The sequence below is a fragment of the Zootoca vivipara genome, chromosome 5, assembly GCF_963506605.1.
Source record: "Zootoca vivipara chromosome 5, rZooViv1.1, whole genome shotgun sequence".
Lineage (NCBI taxonomy): Eukaryota > Metazoa > Chordata > Lepidosauria > Squamata > Lacertidae > Zootoca > Zootoca vivipara.
Window position 1 is genome coordinate 66,339,757 of NC_083280.1, and position 17,092 is coordinate 66,356,848.

A 17,092-nucleotide genomic window follows, 5' to 3' on the forward strand; every position below is an offset into this window, starting at 1 on the left:
AGAACACCAGACCCACTCCAATAATCTACTTTTAAAATCTGACCAAACTCTAAAAGAAAATGGTTTTTTAAATACTGTAATAATTACTTGCTTGTTTAATAAAAGGCAGAGTAGAAAATATGTGTGGGTTACGTACGGTTGCCATAGCTCCTCACCATAATGCCAATGATTCCCATCAGCTATCTGAAAGAGACTGCTTTTCACAACTTGGAAGTACTGTACAGTAAGAACTTCACCTGCTGAATTTCTGCTTGTCGGTGCCAGTGTGGTGATGTAGTGGTTACAGGCAGGGTCTAGTTAGAAGACTAAGGATTGGAGCAGCAACCCAGGTGTGAACCCCAATTCAGCCACGAAGTTTAGGCCTGCATCTGAGAGTTGTGAGAATAAAACGAGAGAGAGAAGGGGGAACCATTTGGGAAGCCTGGACCTCCTTGGAGCAAAGTCAGGATGAAAATGATTTTTTGATTTATTTATTTTTTAATGCACGCTCAGGAACTTGCTATGGGGGAAACACCCGCCAACTTTCTTATCAGTTGTGCTGCAATTAAATTCCTCCCAAAAACGCGTGCCGCGCAGGACTGCAGTTCATTTAATCCCCCCAGAACGCTGCGATGTACTGACAAATAAGCAGGGACAGGAAGGGGCCCGCCCGCCTGCAGTCCTCTTTACACCCTTCCTAGGGAGCCAGTCCCATGATGCTTAGGGCCAATGATAAAATCATCATCATTATTATTATTAGCTGGGCTCTTGACTTCCTGCCTCAAGAATTCGTGTCCCAAAGTCAGAGCAGGGGAAGTCCTAGTAACGAAACCACCCCCGCTCGCCGTTGCCACAGCGGCAGCTCTTCCCCCTTCCGCCTCGAGCGGAACCTTTGCGACGAGGCTCCGGGGCGGAAGCGGAGGGAATTCGCAGGCGGCCCTGGCGCAGGCGGGGAAAGAGGCGAGGCCTACAAGGCACTGGCTGCTGCTGCTGCTTCTGTTGGTGCCGCTGGAAGCCGCTTCCTTTCTCGTCGCTGGCTGGCCGGCCGGTCGGGGTGAGTGTCCCTCGTGCTGCAAGCCCAGGCTCCTTTGGGGGCGCCGCGCCCTGCTCCAGGAGGAGGCGGCGGCGGCGCTGCAAGGGGAAAGGAAGCCGGGCGGGAAGGTCACCGCGAGGGAGCCCGGAGGCGGTGGCCGCCCCTTTCGCTTTCGTATTCTTTCTCGGGCTCGTCTGGACCGTGTAAAGCGCCTTCCTGTGCAACCTCTTTCGAGAGGCCTCAGAGCCTGGGTGACTTTTGGGGGAGGAAGGCGAGTCTCTGGGAAACCCAGCCAGATGGGCGGGGTATCAATAATAAATTATGATTATTAATATCTTGTGTGTCCCCCCCCGTGCCTTCCCTTTTGTGCCCTTGCCAGGCTCAAAGCCCACCCACCCCGCTTTAAGGTCAGTCTCTCCTGCTGACCCAAGGTCACCCCAGGCATTGGTTTCTCCGTTTCCTTCCTCCGCATCCCTCCACAAAAGCTGCCTGTACGGGTGTCGTTAATACCTATTAGAGCACTTGGCATCTATTCATTGCTTTGCGAGCAGCCTTCCCCAGCTTGGTGCCCTCCAGAAGGTTTGGGCTACAACTCCCATCCTCCCTGACCATTGGCCATATAGGCAGGGGGGTGGGGGGTAAGGCGTCCCTGCTGGTAAACGGGCTCCAAGCTTTTATGGGGATTTATATACTGATAGCAACATCTTAAACTGGGCCCAGTAGCCAAATTGGCAACCAGTGCAGGTTTCTGAGGAGAGGTGTTGTATGCATGCATGCATGGTCTCATTCCTTTCAGCAATCCTGCTGCAGCATTTTGCCCTCATAGAAGCTTCTGGTCCAAGCACGAGGGATGTCCCATATAGAGTGCATTGCAGTAATCCAGGCTTGAAGTAGCTAATACAAGAACTACTGTGGTGGTAGCTTACTAGTTGCAGCTAGTAAAAGGTCTTCTAGCCACCAAGGGCTCATTCACACTTCTGCTTGTTCTCTGCTTTCTAGGCACAGGTTCGAGCTGTTTTGACTTTGCCATGTTGCTTCCTCCCTGTGGAACACACTGCCAATGGAAATTCAGTGGGCGCCTTTTGTAACAACTTTTAAACGCCTGCTGAAAACTTTTCTATTCTGTCAGGCCTTATGCAGGCAATTAAGAGTACACCCCCCATAATTGTCTACTGAAGTTTGTTTTTAATTATTTTCCTTTTAACTTGTTTTCCTTTTTTATTATTTTACTGTATGGTTTAACATTTTTATATTGTTGTAAACCACTGTGATATTTCTATGATACAATGGTATATAAATATTTTTTTACAAATAAATAGCATAGAATCATAGAATCGTAGAGTTGGAAGAGACCACAAGGGCCATCCAGTCCAACCCCCTGCCGAGCAGGAAACACCATCAAAGCAAAGCACTCCCTGCCTTGCTTCTTTGAGTTTCCAAATAGTTGTCCAAGGCTGCAGTCCTAACTCCCATTTACCTAGAATACGTCCCATGGAATTCAGTGGGACTTCTGAGTAGATATGGTTAGAATTGTACTACAAGTGTTGTAACATGTTCATCATGTCAATGCTTCTCACTGAAGTTGGAGCTATCACAAGGCAGGTTAATAGTACTGTGGTCCTGGGTCTTTTAACTCAGCTTTTTAAAGAAACTCAGAAAGCAGGTAGAGAATGTCATACAATGCCTATGCTCTTGGTGCATCTTAGATAATCAGCCTGGCAACATAGGACATTGGTGATATGTGAGGTCTCTCACGTTCTTGATGAATCCAATTTTTGCAATCCTGAGCAGGCAACAAGAATTGTGACTACAATGCACCTGGCAGGTCACAACTTATTGATAATATTCTGCATATGGCTTGAGGGCTTCAGCTTTTGGCTGTATGTGGCATACTAACTATGGATGTTTGACCACTATCTGGCAGATAAATAGTTCCTCTTGTAGTCTACAGGCCTTATATTCTATGTAAATGTTCCTGTTTAAGAAAAGAGAAGACTTAAGATTGGTACACTTAAATGTAACTCTTTAAGTCAATATATAATTGAGCAGGGTCAGCAGACTTTTTCCGCAGGGGGCCACTGTCCCTCAGACCTTGTGGGGGGTCGGACTACATTTTTTTTTAAAAAAATCCCCTCCCCACCAACTCTCCCCTCCCCTTTCCACAGCACCAGACAAGGCCCAGTGGCTGTTTACCTGTGCCTTGTGAGCGGCAGGGGCTGGTGGCAGTGGAGGGACGACAAGCAGCGCGAAAGGGCTGGTTCCGTAGAGGGGCTGCTCTGCTTTAAATGGCGCTCAGCCAACCGCGGCCCCTGTGCCTCGCGAGCAGCAAGGGCTGGCGGTGGAGGAGGAAGAGGAATGATGAGCAGCACGAAAGGGCTGGCTCCGGAGAGGGACTGCTTAAAATGGCACTTAGCCAACCACAGCTCAACAAAGCCCAGCCCCTTTCCTCCTCTAGGCAGGGTGGGGAGAAGCCAGGAGGAGAGAGGAGGTACCGCAGCGGCATGTGTGTGTAAATGGCACAGCCCGAACGATGAGAATCCCCGTGCCGAACCACACAGCGATTCCTGGACCGTCCGTGAGCCGGATCCAGAAGGCAATTGGTCCGGATCCGGCCCCTCGGCCTTAGTTTGCTAACCTGTGTAATTGAGTGATGTAATTGGCTCAACTTTAATGAAACTATTCTCTTTTTCACTGAAGAACCAGGAGAGGCAATTAGCTGTTTGTTGACATTCCCATTATGTTATGGACAAACATTTAGAGCTAAATTACCGGTATCTCAGTTGTTTTGAATGTAAGAAGAAACACTGAGATAATGTAAATTTCCTTCTGCCTTATCAAATATCCTTGTTGTGGGCGCTTTGGTGCTCTTCGGGGGGGCGGGGGACATTTTCCACTGAAAAAGCTATTTTTAGTACCAGAAGTTCTGCTTATAGTAAATTAAGCACTGTTGAAAGCGGGGGAAATGACGCATGTTATGAGAAAAAGATAAAAACGTTGTGTTCAGTTGACACAAAATCTCACTTTGAATTAAGATTAGGAAATTGTTTGGGCATCAGGATTCAGCCTCTGTATGGAATTGCTTTGCATTAGTTCAGAATGCAAAATTATCAGTCTTGTTGGTTGGCAGGGAGGGAAGGGGGACCATAGAGCAGGGTATGAAGTAAAGTGACAGTAGCTGAATAATTCTGATCAATAAGTACTTGTAAGAAATGCAGGCATAATATATCCACAGGGCAAATAATCAATTTGACCCAAATACCAAGTTGATTTCCGTGTGGCTCTCTCCAGTTATCCTCTTCTGTTGCGGTAGACATTGAAGTTGATGTGTTTTAATTGCAATCATTAGTTGGAGCACAAGCTGTATGGAAGCAGAGTGGAAAGTGAGAGCAATGGCCCTTAATAGGTGCCTTCTTTGTTTTTCTTGGTCTTCAGCTCCTTCTTTGTATGTGAGATTTGGTTGAAACTCCATCCACGTTGTATGACTTTCTTGTACTGCCTCTGTCCCATCAGTGGTGTAGTAGTACATTTTTGTATCAATACCATATATGAAGGTAATGTATTCTCATGCTTTATCTGGAGGATCTGGTTTAAGGGCAATGCCCACAGGTCCCCAGAATTACGTAGTTCTGGGGCCATGGATCAGATCTGGCGCCTGGCGACAGTTTGTACCTGAAGAAGGGCTGAGACATTTTGTGTGTGTTCAACTGATACGCGACCACTGATGCACGAGTCCTTTTGGACCCAGAAAAGAGTAGAACAAGGGGTGTAGCAGGCTTATGCACGCTCGGCCAACACATGCAGGGGCCAGGAATGGAATCCCCATGCAAAATGGTTGCCACCTCTATTTGTAAAGGCAGTAAAAGAAAGCAGCATTTTCACAGTGCAAGGCCTATGAATTCAGGTGATGTTTGCAGTTTGCAGTTCCCTCTAGTATCCAGAACTTAGCAGCTGTAATTCTTGCTTGATGCGTCCAAGGTTGAAGACATTCTGCAGACTTGCATACAGTGGTACCTCGTTTTGAGTCCGCCTCGTCGAGCATCCATTTTGTCAAATGTCCACGGCAAACCTGGAAGTACCGGAACGGGTTACTTCCGGGTTTGCCGCATGCACAGAAATGCAAACCGCTCCGCGTGCGTGCGCAGAGCGGCGCTTTGTTGTGCATCCTTTTCGTCTAGCGTCTGGAGCTCCAGAACGGATCCGGGTCGCAAAACAAGGCACGACTATAGTGGTATAGACTGTTTTTAAATACACTGTATATCAGGGGTCCCCAGACTACGGCCCGGGGGCCGGATGCGGCCCAATTAGCCTGCCAATCCGGCTCACGACGACCCCCGCCGCCGCCCACTCTTACGTCGCGCAGCGCGGCAGCGCTTTTCCAGGTTGGGAATAAAGCGCGGAAAATCCTTTCTGCGCACGCGTATGGGCCTCTCCCGACCCGGAAGAAGTCATTTCTGGTGCACGTCGGGGGAGGCCCACGCGCATGCGCACAACGGATTTTCGGCGCTTTTTCCACCCGGGAAGCGCGCTGCCGGCCCGCACAGGCGCGCGCTCCCCCGCCCTCCGGCCCGCCGCGCGATCGGCGCGGTGGGAACCGGCCCAAACACCGGTAAGTCTGGGGACCCCTGCTGTATATCTTAAGGTGGGAGCAGTGCTTCAGATGACTGCAGTTCATTTATAGCAAGTAGGAGTAAAGACACATGAGCTGGACACATCAATAGTCTTGCCACTTTGCCAGTTAAACACTTTATGAAAACACCCTATTATTAGAACTTACTCTTTCCTTTCTTTTGTCGTAGGTGAAACAAGCAAAATGGTACATGCTGAAGCCTTCTCTCGTCCTCTTAGTCGGAATGAAGTTGTAGGTTTAATTTTCCGGTTGACAATATTTGGAGCTGTGACCTATTTTACTATTAAGTGGATGGTAGATGCAATCGATCCAACAAGGAAGCAAAAAGTAGAAGCTCAGAAACAGGTAGGAGCATATAATAAAATATTTCTTCTTAAATTTCAATTATTCTGAATGTTCATTTTGGAACATAAAAGCTTATGAATGGGAAGGCCAGGCGCTCAAGGACGTTTTTCAAATGACATTATTGTTGTTGTCATTAATGGCTGCTAATATTTAGACTGGGAGTGAGGAACTGAATCTGGCCAATGGTGGGCCATTTTAGGGGAGGTACAAACTAGTCAAATCATCTGATGTCGTTGTTGTGTCAGGTGACCAATTTTCCTATGTATTGTAGTGAATTAAGCCATGCTAGAAAGGAAAATCCAAGCCCAAACAAACAGGGATTTAAAGTGACTACCAGTGTTACGCTCCACTTCTTGCTAGATCTTACAAAGGTTAAAGTCAGCACCTGTCAGTTGAGAGGTTTGGAGCCTGGACCTACTGTCACTCACCTTTCACATCCCTGGCCTAGGATTTTTTTTAAGGAAGAGGGTAAGCAGTAAGGCACTTGCCTGCTTTCCAGCTTGACATTCATGGGGCATTTCCTCAAATTTGCCCTGAGCAAGTGGTGGCAAAGCAGTCAGCCCCGCCCCTTACCTGAACAGTCAAACCCCTTTTGCTATGCCCGCTGCTCAGCATGGTCTGAGACGCAAGAGCACATTTTATTTGCTGCCCCCCTTCAAGCTTCTGGAAAGTACTTGCTACATTTTTTGGATTTGCATCACTAAAGGCGGAAGAAGGAAGGAGAAGCAGAAGCTAATTTTACACGCACACAGTGCCGTTGCTAGAAGCCTGATCTGCTTTCCCATGAATCACTTCCCTCTTTTTCTGATCCACACACACAAAAATCACAAACCTGCATACGCACACCATCTAACTGATACAAAATCAGCTGAGGAGCAGGAAGAAGTGTGTGCACATGCACATGTAAGTGTGAAGTGGCTTCACCCACCACGGACATGGGGCCTACGGCCAACTAGCCACGAGTGAATGAAGCCTAATGGTCCTGTGCTCCTGGGCTAGTTAGAAATATAGGAAGAGGAGTCAGATGATTGATCCATCTATCTTAGCATTGTGTGCTGACTGGCAGTGTCCTTTCATACAGGAGTCTTCCCAGTCCTACCTGGAGATGCCAGGGATTGAACCCGGGACATTCTTCACACAAAGCACTTTCTCTGCCACTGTGCTATATCCCTTCCCCAAGCGTTGATTTATGTCTGCTCTGCATCAGTTGCTCTTCCTCCGGGGGTGTTGCATTGTTCCTTTTTTGAAACCACAGGGGGTTTTTTTGCGGAGGAAATATTATTTTCCCCCAATAGTGTATGTTGCTGTCTTAATTCCTGCATGAAAGTCAGCTGAGTTTTTTGTCACAGCGTCTCCCTCGAATATTGTTCGTAAACAGGGCAAGGGAAATTTGCATCAAGGCTGTTTCCCGCCCCCCTTTTCCTCCTGCCCCAATCTGTTATGTTTTGATAGGATGTTGTGCTGCTGCCTTACTCTCAACAATAGTGAAATGCAGTTGGGGCTTGCCTTCATTTATCACAGAGGAAGACCCTGAGACACTGGTCTTGTTCTATTTACTTAACCTGTTGAACAATTATCAAATAACAGAGGAGTCACATTTTAACTAAAAGGGGTGGGGGTGAAGTCACACTACATTCAAACAAGTGAAAATTTGACAATTCTGTGTAAAGATCTTCGAATTTCAATCTTTGGCTGTCCATGTTTTCAAGTAACAACACACCTCCAAATTATTAACTTTAAAAAAAGAACAGTGTAACGTTCCTGAATGTTAACGTCTTTTTTAAAAAACTCTTTATAGGCAGAAAAGTTAATGAAGCAAATAGGCGTGAAAAATGTGAAGCTTACAGAGTATGAAATGAGCATTGCTGCACATCTCGTAGACCCTCTTAGCATGCACGTAAGCATCTCTCTCACTTTTTCTTACTCATTTAGAAAAATGGTGCTGGGAGACAGTAAATGTAATGTTTGGGATAAAACTTTGTCAAATGCAGATGCTGTTACTCACGCAGGGATTGGACTCTAATAAATTAAGAGTCTTCCTAACTTAGGAAACTTCCAAGTGTGCCTAACTGTTTTCTAGCAGGAAATCATCTTCTGTTTTCCAGAAAAGGAAATGGGCCAGGAGACTTTAATTCAGGGCCAACTATAATCTGCTTTGCATATCACAAAACTAATTATAATTACAGTCAGATCTGTGCAATACAGATAATGTGATCCTAGTCATGTTTACTCAGAAGTAAGCCACACTTAATTCAATGAGATGATTTAGGATTGCATCTTAAATTGACTTAAAACATGATAATCAAAAAAGCAATGCCACAAATCTTACTGTGGCTCCACTCTAATCTGCTATATCTGAATACACACAATTACAGATAGCCATAAACTTCTTTAGCTGAGAATGTGACTGTTTTCCTACTTGATGATGACTCTTTAATATTGTATTTGTGCCTCAGGTAACGTGGAATGACATTGCAGGTTTAGACGAAGTTATTACAGACCTGAAGGACACAGTAATTTTGCCAATCAGGAAGAAGCATCTGTTTCAGAACTCCAGACTCTTACAGCCACCAAAAGGTAGGTATAACGTCATAGAGGACGTTTTCTTGAAACTGGCCATGGTGGATTTCAGCTGCATTCAGACACTTGTATCTTAGCTTAATAAACGTAGACATGAACAAGCCTTTTCAAGTGCACACACAGAACCCGTTTTCCGAGCAAGTGAGCAAATGAATCAGGAAGTCTTCTGTTAACTACATTTTTCTCTCTCTTCCGAGCCAGGAATCTGGTTAATAGCTTTGGCATGAGCCATGATTACCAAGCCATTATTATGATTAACACTTACACTGATTGTACATATATTAAAAGGTATGATAGGCCCTTCCTGCAGGCTGATAATCCAATAGACATGATACAAAAGGAAAAAGAATAGGAAGGGAAGAGGAAAGCAGGAACTAGAGCAGCCGCTCTTTCACTGGCCAGTGGAGTGATTGTTCTGCCCCTTGCCATGATATTCTTCCTGAGAGGCAGGGGCTAAGATTTCAAATATTCAATTAGTAGTAATCAAAAAGATTACAAAAAGATATTTCCATAACAAAAAGCAAGAACCCTTTACAGTATGTTGAGAGTTGAACCACCTGTATTTCTCCAGTTGTTGCTAGACTACATTTCCCATCACCCCATGCTGGCCAGGGCTGATGGGAGTTCCAGTGTAGCAATATCTGGAGAGCCGCAGGATCCTCTACTACTCTATGTGAACAGAAGAATGCAGATTGAAACGTTACGACCATTTCCTATGAATCTTGGTGCAACTAAGGCACAACACTATGTTTATTTACATGAGAGCAACTTCCGGTAAACTCGGTGGGATTGATTTCCAAATATACCTTTAAATGCTAAGCTGTGTGGAACCAGTACTCTTTAACTTTCAGCCGAACAGTTCTTAGTGGCAGTTTATGCCTCTGTTGCTCCCTTTCCCTTCCATTGAGATCACTTTTGTTTTTAATAGAAAGATTGTAGCCTGAACAAAGTAACACGTTCAGGATTCATTGGGTATGGGAGCCATATACGAATGGCGGTGCAAATCTTGAGTATGCGAAGGCACTTAGGAGCAATCTTATTAATAGCAAATGTGACTCTGTTGGTGTTCATGCTGTGTCTGTCCAACCAAGCGGCAATAAAATGTTAACAATGTGTTGCTTTTTAGGAGTACTTCTCTATGGCCCTCCAGGCTGTGGTAAAACCTTGATTGCCAAAGCTACAGCGAAGGAAGCAGGTTGCCGATTTATTAATCTTCAACCCTCCACACTGACAGACAAATGGTACGGGGAGTCTCAGAAGCTGGCTGCAGCTGTTTTTTCTCTTGCTATGAAGCTTCAACCTTCCATCATCTTTATTGATGAAATAGGTAAAATACATACTTTCTGTATGTAGTCATAGGAAAATATTGCATTGTAGCTTTAAAAATGCAATGAATCCTATCAGGTATGCATGCCTTATTTGGCAAACTATCGATGTTAAGAAGGCAGTCACTCTGAAAAAAAGGAAATGCTTGGTAGCACAAGTTTATCTTGGTTGTAGCCAAAGATCATTATTGCTAATGCCAACTATTTGTGTACTTAATATCTGGTGTTTACTACAGGATGAAATTGAAAGGTTTTCTGCTTTCATTTGGATGCAGATATTGATTATGTAAAAGAGTTATCTCAGCCACTTCAACCTTCATTTACATTCACTATGAAACTCCAAATTTCAAAAGTAATGTTGTACAAAATATACCTCTTTAAATTTTTGCATATTTTGTTCAGCTCTTAATTTATTATTTACATATTGTCAATTTGGCTATTCCAAGAGCTGAACAATTAAAATATGGTGGGAGGGAATTAAAGTAATGTTTCCCTAATGTTGCTCTTAGGTGTGAATATTATATGTTGTATGCCACTTAATTCTTACAAGAGTGAGGCAGGAGGCATGCTAGAGGGGGAGAATTCTGGACCAAACAAATACAATTTATTTGCCCAGAAGAAATCAACAATAGTTTGTGTTAATCAGTTTAGCGGTTCTGTACATTTGCATACTTCATTCTTTGTTGAACTTGCCCTTTTTTATTCACTTTTTAAAATAGTAGTTGTGTGTTGGCAAATGTACTGTTTAGGAAAAATGATTGGAGGTGATGCTACTTCGTAGATATGACAGATTCTTCTTTTTTATGATGGCACATCCAGTTCTCTGAGAGACTAATCCTTTTCATCTAGAAAAATGAACAGCGTTAGGTGAGGCAGCTTGTATTGCAGGATCTGAACAAAATCCGCTTAGTTCAACATTCCTTGCAGTCTTCTCTCCATTCTTCCCATATCACAATCAGAAGTAGTTTACTCTCCTCTAAGAGAGGAACTGTGGGCTTCTTTCTTGAGAAACACCAGCCAAGACCCCCCCTCCCTTAAGTATATAGAACTAGTTGTATGGTTTCTGAGAATCTTCTAGTGTTATGTAGTTGGTGCATGTTTCTTCAATAATGTTCAATACAATAGAGGTAGCCAGAGTAATAAGATAAAATAGCCATGAGCACAAGCTTTAATTCAAACACTCTCTTAAAATTCAGATTCCTTTCTACGAAGTCGTTCAAGTTCTGATCATGAAGCCACAGCTATGATGAAAGCCCAATTCATGAGTCTTTGGGATGGCCTGGACACCGACTATAACTGCCAAGTAAGTAATCATTTTTTTTATAAAAAAAGGGCAGAAATTTATATGCATAAAAAGGCCAGGACAATTTAAATGCTAAAGAGCAAGGAAATGCAAAATTCATCCGTTTCTGCTAACTGCAGCTAACCTAGTATTTTATTTTACCTTTTTGCCGTTCTTTGAGTTCTCTTTTCCTTGAGAGCAAGGAATTAACACCAAGGTTCACTTTCCCACGTGGAGGTTTTAAAAGGTTCGACAGGAATGCCCCTCTCAAGGCAGCTACACAAGGCAGGCTCCTGGGACTTTGGCTTCAGTGTTCTGTAGACTGCCATCAATCTTTCCTGAGATGATTGTCATATTGGGTATTTAATTGGATTCACTCTTACTTGGCTTAGTCGTGTGTGTAAGGAAGCCTTACCTCATTCAAGAAAGGGGTAGATGACTCTGGCAGTTGAGATTTGAAGTGTCTCAGATTAAGAAACTTGAGGTGGTGATCTCACAACCACAGAATTTTGTGGTTGCCACCACAGAGATCAGAGAGGGACAAGGCATCAAGTCAGCTTTGCAGGAGGGAAATTCGCCTGCAAGTTACAGTTAAAGCCTCTCTGTCCAGTAGGGCTTACAATAGGAAGCTTCCAAAATTTCAATCAGATCTCATATGCTCAGAGGCCCTGGTGATATCCTTGGCTCCCACTACTACTGGTAATGGCTAGTGTTGTCCTGTTGTACCTCACTTTCCCCTCTACATAAAGGGGAATTCTTTTGGCACGGTTTGTCTTTTCAACTCTAGAGGGCAGTCTCTCTCTCTCAAAGAGCAAATAGAGCAATATTTCGAAGCAGGGCTCCTTTACACATTTCAGTATTCTTTCTATATGAAAATTGGGTTGTCTGTGGCACAAATGTGTGTTTGTCTCATTGTGGGTGTTGTACAAAAAGTGATGATGCTTGGAACAGACCTAAGCCAGTGGCATTTGCAGGGCAAGGGTACAAGACTCAGAAAGCAGTATTTGAGGATGAATGTCGAACTAAATGAATTAAAAAGAAACCGCCACTCCACAAAAAGTCTCAGTATTTATGCTTGGTCAAGTTCATTTAGTTTGGGAAATGATTGTTGGGAGACACATAACCTAGAATGGATAAATATTACGGTACTTTGCATCAGTTGTAGATGGTGAACATTGGAACTTTTCCCCATTTGATCTGATACTATTTTATATCTCTGAAACCACATGAAACTTTGAAAATGTGATAATTGACTCCAGATGTCCAGTTTTGTTACTAACAGATAGCTTTTGGGGTGGAAGGCTTCTAAGACTATTCCCCAGCAGTTTATTGATAGCATTTTTAATCAGCCTGTTTCTTTCATTGTTTAGAGGAAATATGGTGGTATTTTCTCAAGTTTTTGAGACTGACCTATTTTGCTTCATATTGGGCAGGAGAGCTTTTTAAACCAATTACACCAAAGCACTTTAGTACTTGAGGAGAATTGTGGAATATATTATGGAACATACTGCTTCATAAAGTACATTGAGCTGAGCCAAACCTTTTAGAATCTCGATTGTCATGCCAAAATGTGCATCTTCAGCTGTGGTGAACTTTTTTTTGTCTTTCCAAACAGGAAGTGTATCTACTTTTCACCCAAATCCTGGGCACTCATCACTTTGGGTTTTAAATGCTTGAGGGAGCTATATACTCCCTGAGCTTGTCTGGCCTGTTTTGACTTCTGATTCTGATTAATCTTGCAACAAAAAACCTTTCTGCTCTTCCTTCCTTTTTTTTACTTCTTTTAGGTGATAGTGATGGGAGCTACCAATCGCCCTCAGGATCTTGACTCAGCTATTATGAGAAGAATGCCAACACGATTTCATGTCAATCAACCTGTAAGTCATAGGAGATTCACAGCTGTCAATTGTATGGCCTGACTCCTCAGTTATCTGTCGACCATCATTATTTATTATTTTCTGACCAAAGATCCCTAAGACAGTATACAACATACTGATGAAAATGTAATACAATCGAGTAGTTTAAAAGTTTGAAATTCCTTTCCCTGGAGCTTTTTGTCCCAGCCAGTCCAAGTTCTTCCTTGAAGAGGCAAGGGAACTTTGGGCGCTACTAATGGCAGGAGAGTAAAAGCCTATTGCTTCACTTACTTCTGAAGATTGTGAATGCATTACCACTCTGCTGTCCTTCTGTAGGCCCAGTGACACGAATGGGAATTGCACAAGCGTGATGCCGGGCCATTACAGCACATCGATTTCTGTGTATCCAAAATCAGTGGGAATGCTGCCACTCTGTTCTTTCTAACAAATGTTTTGTTCTCAATTTAAAGGCACTGAAGCAGAGAGAGGCAATCTTGAAGCTGATTTTGAAGAATGAGAATGTAAGTCGGCTGTTTCTTATGCAGCAGAACTTGGAATGGTTTGCTTTATTGGAAGGGCTGTAGGATCCGTAATGGCTTCAGCCGGCTATTACATCCCAGTCATGGTGCTGAACTCTCTCTAATGTATGCCGGCTAAGCTGAAACGGCACGGCTTTTACTGTGGATTATACCCATAGCCTTTTGTTGTTGCTGCTGTTTGCTAAAGTCCATGTTGGAGCAGAATTGGTTGTGATAATGTTTCTTAATCCGCCTTCAATCTGAACTGCTGTTAGAACTTGGTAATATGTTTTCAAGGCATTCATACGCTGCTGCTTGTTTGCTGATAGGTGGACAGGCGTGTCGATCTCCTTGAAGTTGCTAAGGAAACAGAGGGGTTCTCAGGAAGCGACTTGAAAGAAATGTGCCGCGATGCTGCACTGCTCTGTGTCAGGGAATATGTTAATTCAACATATGAAGACAGGTAACTTTTATTGAAACTACAGAGATTTTTAATATGATCTCTAACCCAGTGTCTATCTTTAAAGTGGTTTTTAAAAACAAATCATAGAATCATAGCATTGTAGAGTGGGAAGGGGTACCAAGGGTCATCTAGGCCAACCCCCTGCAATGCAGGAATCTTTTGGCCAGCATGGGGCTCGAACCCATGATCCTGAGATTAAGAGTCTTGTGCTCTAGCAACTGAGCTATCGCAGGATGTTGTATTGGAGAGTACAACTTCACATTTAGTTAAATGTACACAGAGTACAACAAAAACGGGATTGACATCCTTCCTATCCCTTCACTTTCCCTGGTGGGATCCATGTGCTCCTGAGGCAGGAACAGTGTGCACATCTCTGCCTATGGGGAGCAGAATATTCACTAATTCCACATTGGGCTTTACAGAGAAGTTCAAAGAACAGGAAGTGAGAGTCATTCAAAGAACTCACCTTTTATATGTACCGTATTCTTTGTGTGTTTCCTTACTGAGGATTAAACTACCATACTTGTGTTGCACAGCATTTAAATCCCCTTTACACTTTTTGGGTTTTTTTTAGTAATGAAGAAGATGAAATTCGACCCGTGCAGCAGAGGGATCTGAACCGGGCAATTGAGAAGATGAGGAAGTCCAAGGATGCTACAAATCAGAGTGTTCTAATGCACGTTAGTTTAGATTAAGGCTAAGGAATGCCCTCACACGGCCTCATTCGGTGACTGTTCTTTGTCGTTTAGATAGTTGAAATGAATTGGAAGCAGAAATATCCTTTTAATAAGTGTTGGTGATTTTTTTTTATATGCAGATATCTTAAGTTATTGAAATCTGATAATATTGCAAAATTGGATATGGCCTCTGTAACAGATCATGACATGGGAGAATGTAGTCCAGCTCAAAAACAATGTCTTGTTTCATGGTTTCAGCCTTAAAAGCCTGTTGGTTGGTTGGTTAAAGTATGGCACATTGTTTCTCTGGGGAGGAGGAAACTCAGCTCATGTACATATATGTATGAGTGTGTGTATGATATGTATATATATATATATATCCACACAGTTTTTATATATAGACATAATGGCATAATGTGTAGATAACTTGAATATGAAAAGCCTTCTCTCTCTCTTTTCTTTTTCCTCTTTTTCCTTTAAAAAAACTCATTTTCAGGATCAAACCAAGTCAGGGGCTTAAAATATCCAGCAAACATCTATTTTTTGAGTAGTACCTTAATATGAAGGAAGAAAACCTGCTTCAGGAAAATAAATTTCTGGAATGCAGACAAATTTGACTTCTTCCATTTAACTTATGGTATCCACTGGTGCCAATCAGTTTAGGTAGAAAAAACACATAATGCCTCATGAACCTTTTCATTTTATATGAATCCAATACTTTTTCCGATAACCATTACGGAACATCAGTAATTGCATATTACCAAAATTTATTTTTCTATTTCCGAATTGTGAATAATTTCCTCTTTTTAAAAACTTCAAAGACCTGGAGGGCTCCTATTGCTGAAATTCCTTTATCACTGTAAGACTATATTGTCTCACTTTTTGGTATCTATAAGTGGTCACAACATTATAACATTAAGTACAATGAAGTTAAACATTTGCTTCATTTCATTTCTCCCCTACCTTTGCTCAGTTGAGAAGCTCTCCACAGATCTTCTAGTGGATAGAAGGATTGACGTAACATTCATATATTCTTCAGTAACGGAGAGGTGGCATTTCAGTATTAAGAATAAACTTTTGTTCACACTTAAAGCTGTCCAAATGAATCCACACTAATCAAAGTAGCCACTTACCCAAAACAGTCACAGCCTTCATAAGCATTTTTTTTTAGTAATTGAAATGAGTGTTGAAAAAGATGCGTAAAAAAACAGATGAAGGGGATGATTACAGTGGTACCTTGGTTTGCGACCGCAATCCGTTCCGCGGAGACCGTCGCTCGCTGAAGCCACTCTTCTGCGTGTGCGCAAAGCGCCGATAGAGTGCTTCTGCACATGCGCGAGCTGGGCAGATCGCGTCTGCGCATCCGATGTCGCGGAACCAGGATGTAAACACTTCCGGGTCCGCGGCGGTGGTTCGCCGAAGCGGTCGCTCGCCAAGGTAGTCATAAACTGAGGTTTGACTGTAATTCTAGACTTCCCTCAACTCATTTTATAACTTGATTGTGATTATTCTTGGAGGTGCTATTTTGGGTACAACACGTTTATATAAAATGCAGAATGATCCTGCATCTCGGCTCATAGGCTTGCATTTCCTTTCAAGGAAGGAAGCTAGCAAATGGTTTGTGGCTAAATAAAACCAAGTGCAGTGCAGGTTTCAGGTCAAGATCCAGAGGGGCTCGTGGGTATGAGTTTATAACCTGTGTTTACATCACTTTTTCTCAGTTTCCTTCCCAGGAGCCTGTAGGAAAATTCCCAGATCCGTTTTACAATTTGGGTTAGATTGAAAAGGTGTTTGAGGTTTTGCATGAAGCATTTCCTTCTTTACGGGGGAAATGTTGCTGCAGTATGTGGTTTCTTTTACTCTGTTTGTCTTTCAAAACCTCTCTCATCCAGTCCCAAAATGGTTATTGGGGACCATTTTGTGGAACAACTTCTAGAGGAAAATCCTGGTGCTTATTTATGTGCTCCTCTGGATTTCAGCCATTTTTTGTCTGAAATGTTGTTACTTGTTCTTGCAGCTAGTGTCTACCAATACATCTGTACTACTGAATCCTTTTAAGAGCTTTTTATGTGAGCTGCTTTTGCAAAACTGAATCCTTGGACACTGAAGTGCATAGGTAAAATTATGACAAAAGTACTGCTTTCTAAAGTCTGTCACCTGTCAGTTCCTTTTGATAATCATGAGTGTCTATATTTTGAGAGAGTGAATAGCATTTTTCCGTTCATGCCCTTGGTTTTATTTTACTGAATTTCATACTAAGTGTCCATACAAGTCTCTTTGGATCCTGCTCGGTATTCCTATGATTTTAAACAATAGAGCCTTTGAAACAAGAAACCTAGCTATATCACTATATGTGATACATTATTTGGAAATTTCAAACTGTTTGTTTTCCCCCCCACTGCTTCTC

The 17,092-nt window shown here is 43.0% G+C and overlaps 1 protein-coding gene across 1 annotated transcript; it reads left to right on the forward strand.

Annotated features, from left to right (window-relative positions):
- The first annotated feature begins 906 nt into the window (after nucleotides 1–906).
- ATAD1 (ATPase family AAA domain containing 1) lies at nucleotides 907–16,940 on the forward strand. The gene is made up of 10 exons (XM_035137393.2): nucleotides 907–1,033; nucleotides 5,809–5,984; nucleotides 7,783–7,881; nucleotides 8,441–8,561; nucleotides 9,691–9,891; nucleotides 11,086–11,192; nucleotides 12,959–13,048; nucleotides 13,498–13,548; nucleotides 13,875–14,008; nucleotides 14,583–16,940. Exons 2-10 carry the CDS (start codon nucleotides 5,823–5,825, stop codon nucleotides 14,701–14,703), a joined length of 1,086 nt encoding a protein of 361 aa, XP_034993284.1. The 5' UTR covers nucleotides 907–1,033; nucleotides 5,809–5,822; the 3' UTR covers nucleotides 14,704–16,940.
- Nucleotides 16,941–17,092: the final 152 nt, after the last annotated feature.

Excerpts from the sequence above, each read along its gene's own strand:
- ATAD1 (XM_035137393.2), top strand. The coding sequence starts at position 5,823 with ATGGTACATGCTGAAGCCTTCTCTCGTCCTCTTAGTCGGAATGAAGTT. Across the intron at positions 13,549-13,874 it reads TGATTTTGAAGAATGAGAAT|GTGGACAGGCGTGTCGATCT; the intron begins GTAAGTCGGCTG and ends GTTTGCTGATAG. Across the intron at positions 14,009-14,582 it reads AATTCAACATATGAAGACAG|TAATGAAGAAGATGAAATTC; the intron begins GTAACTTTTATT and ends GGTTTTTTTTAG.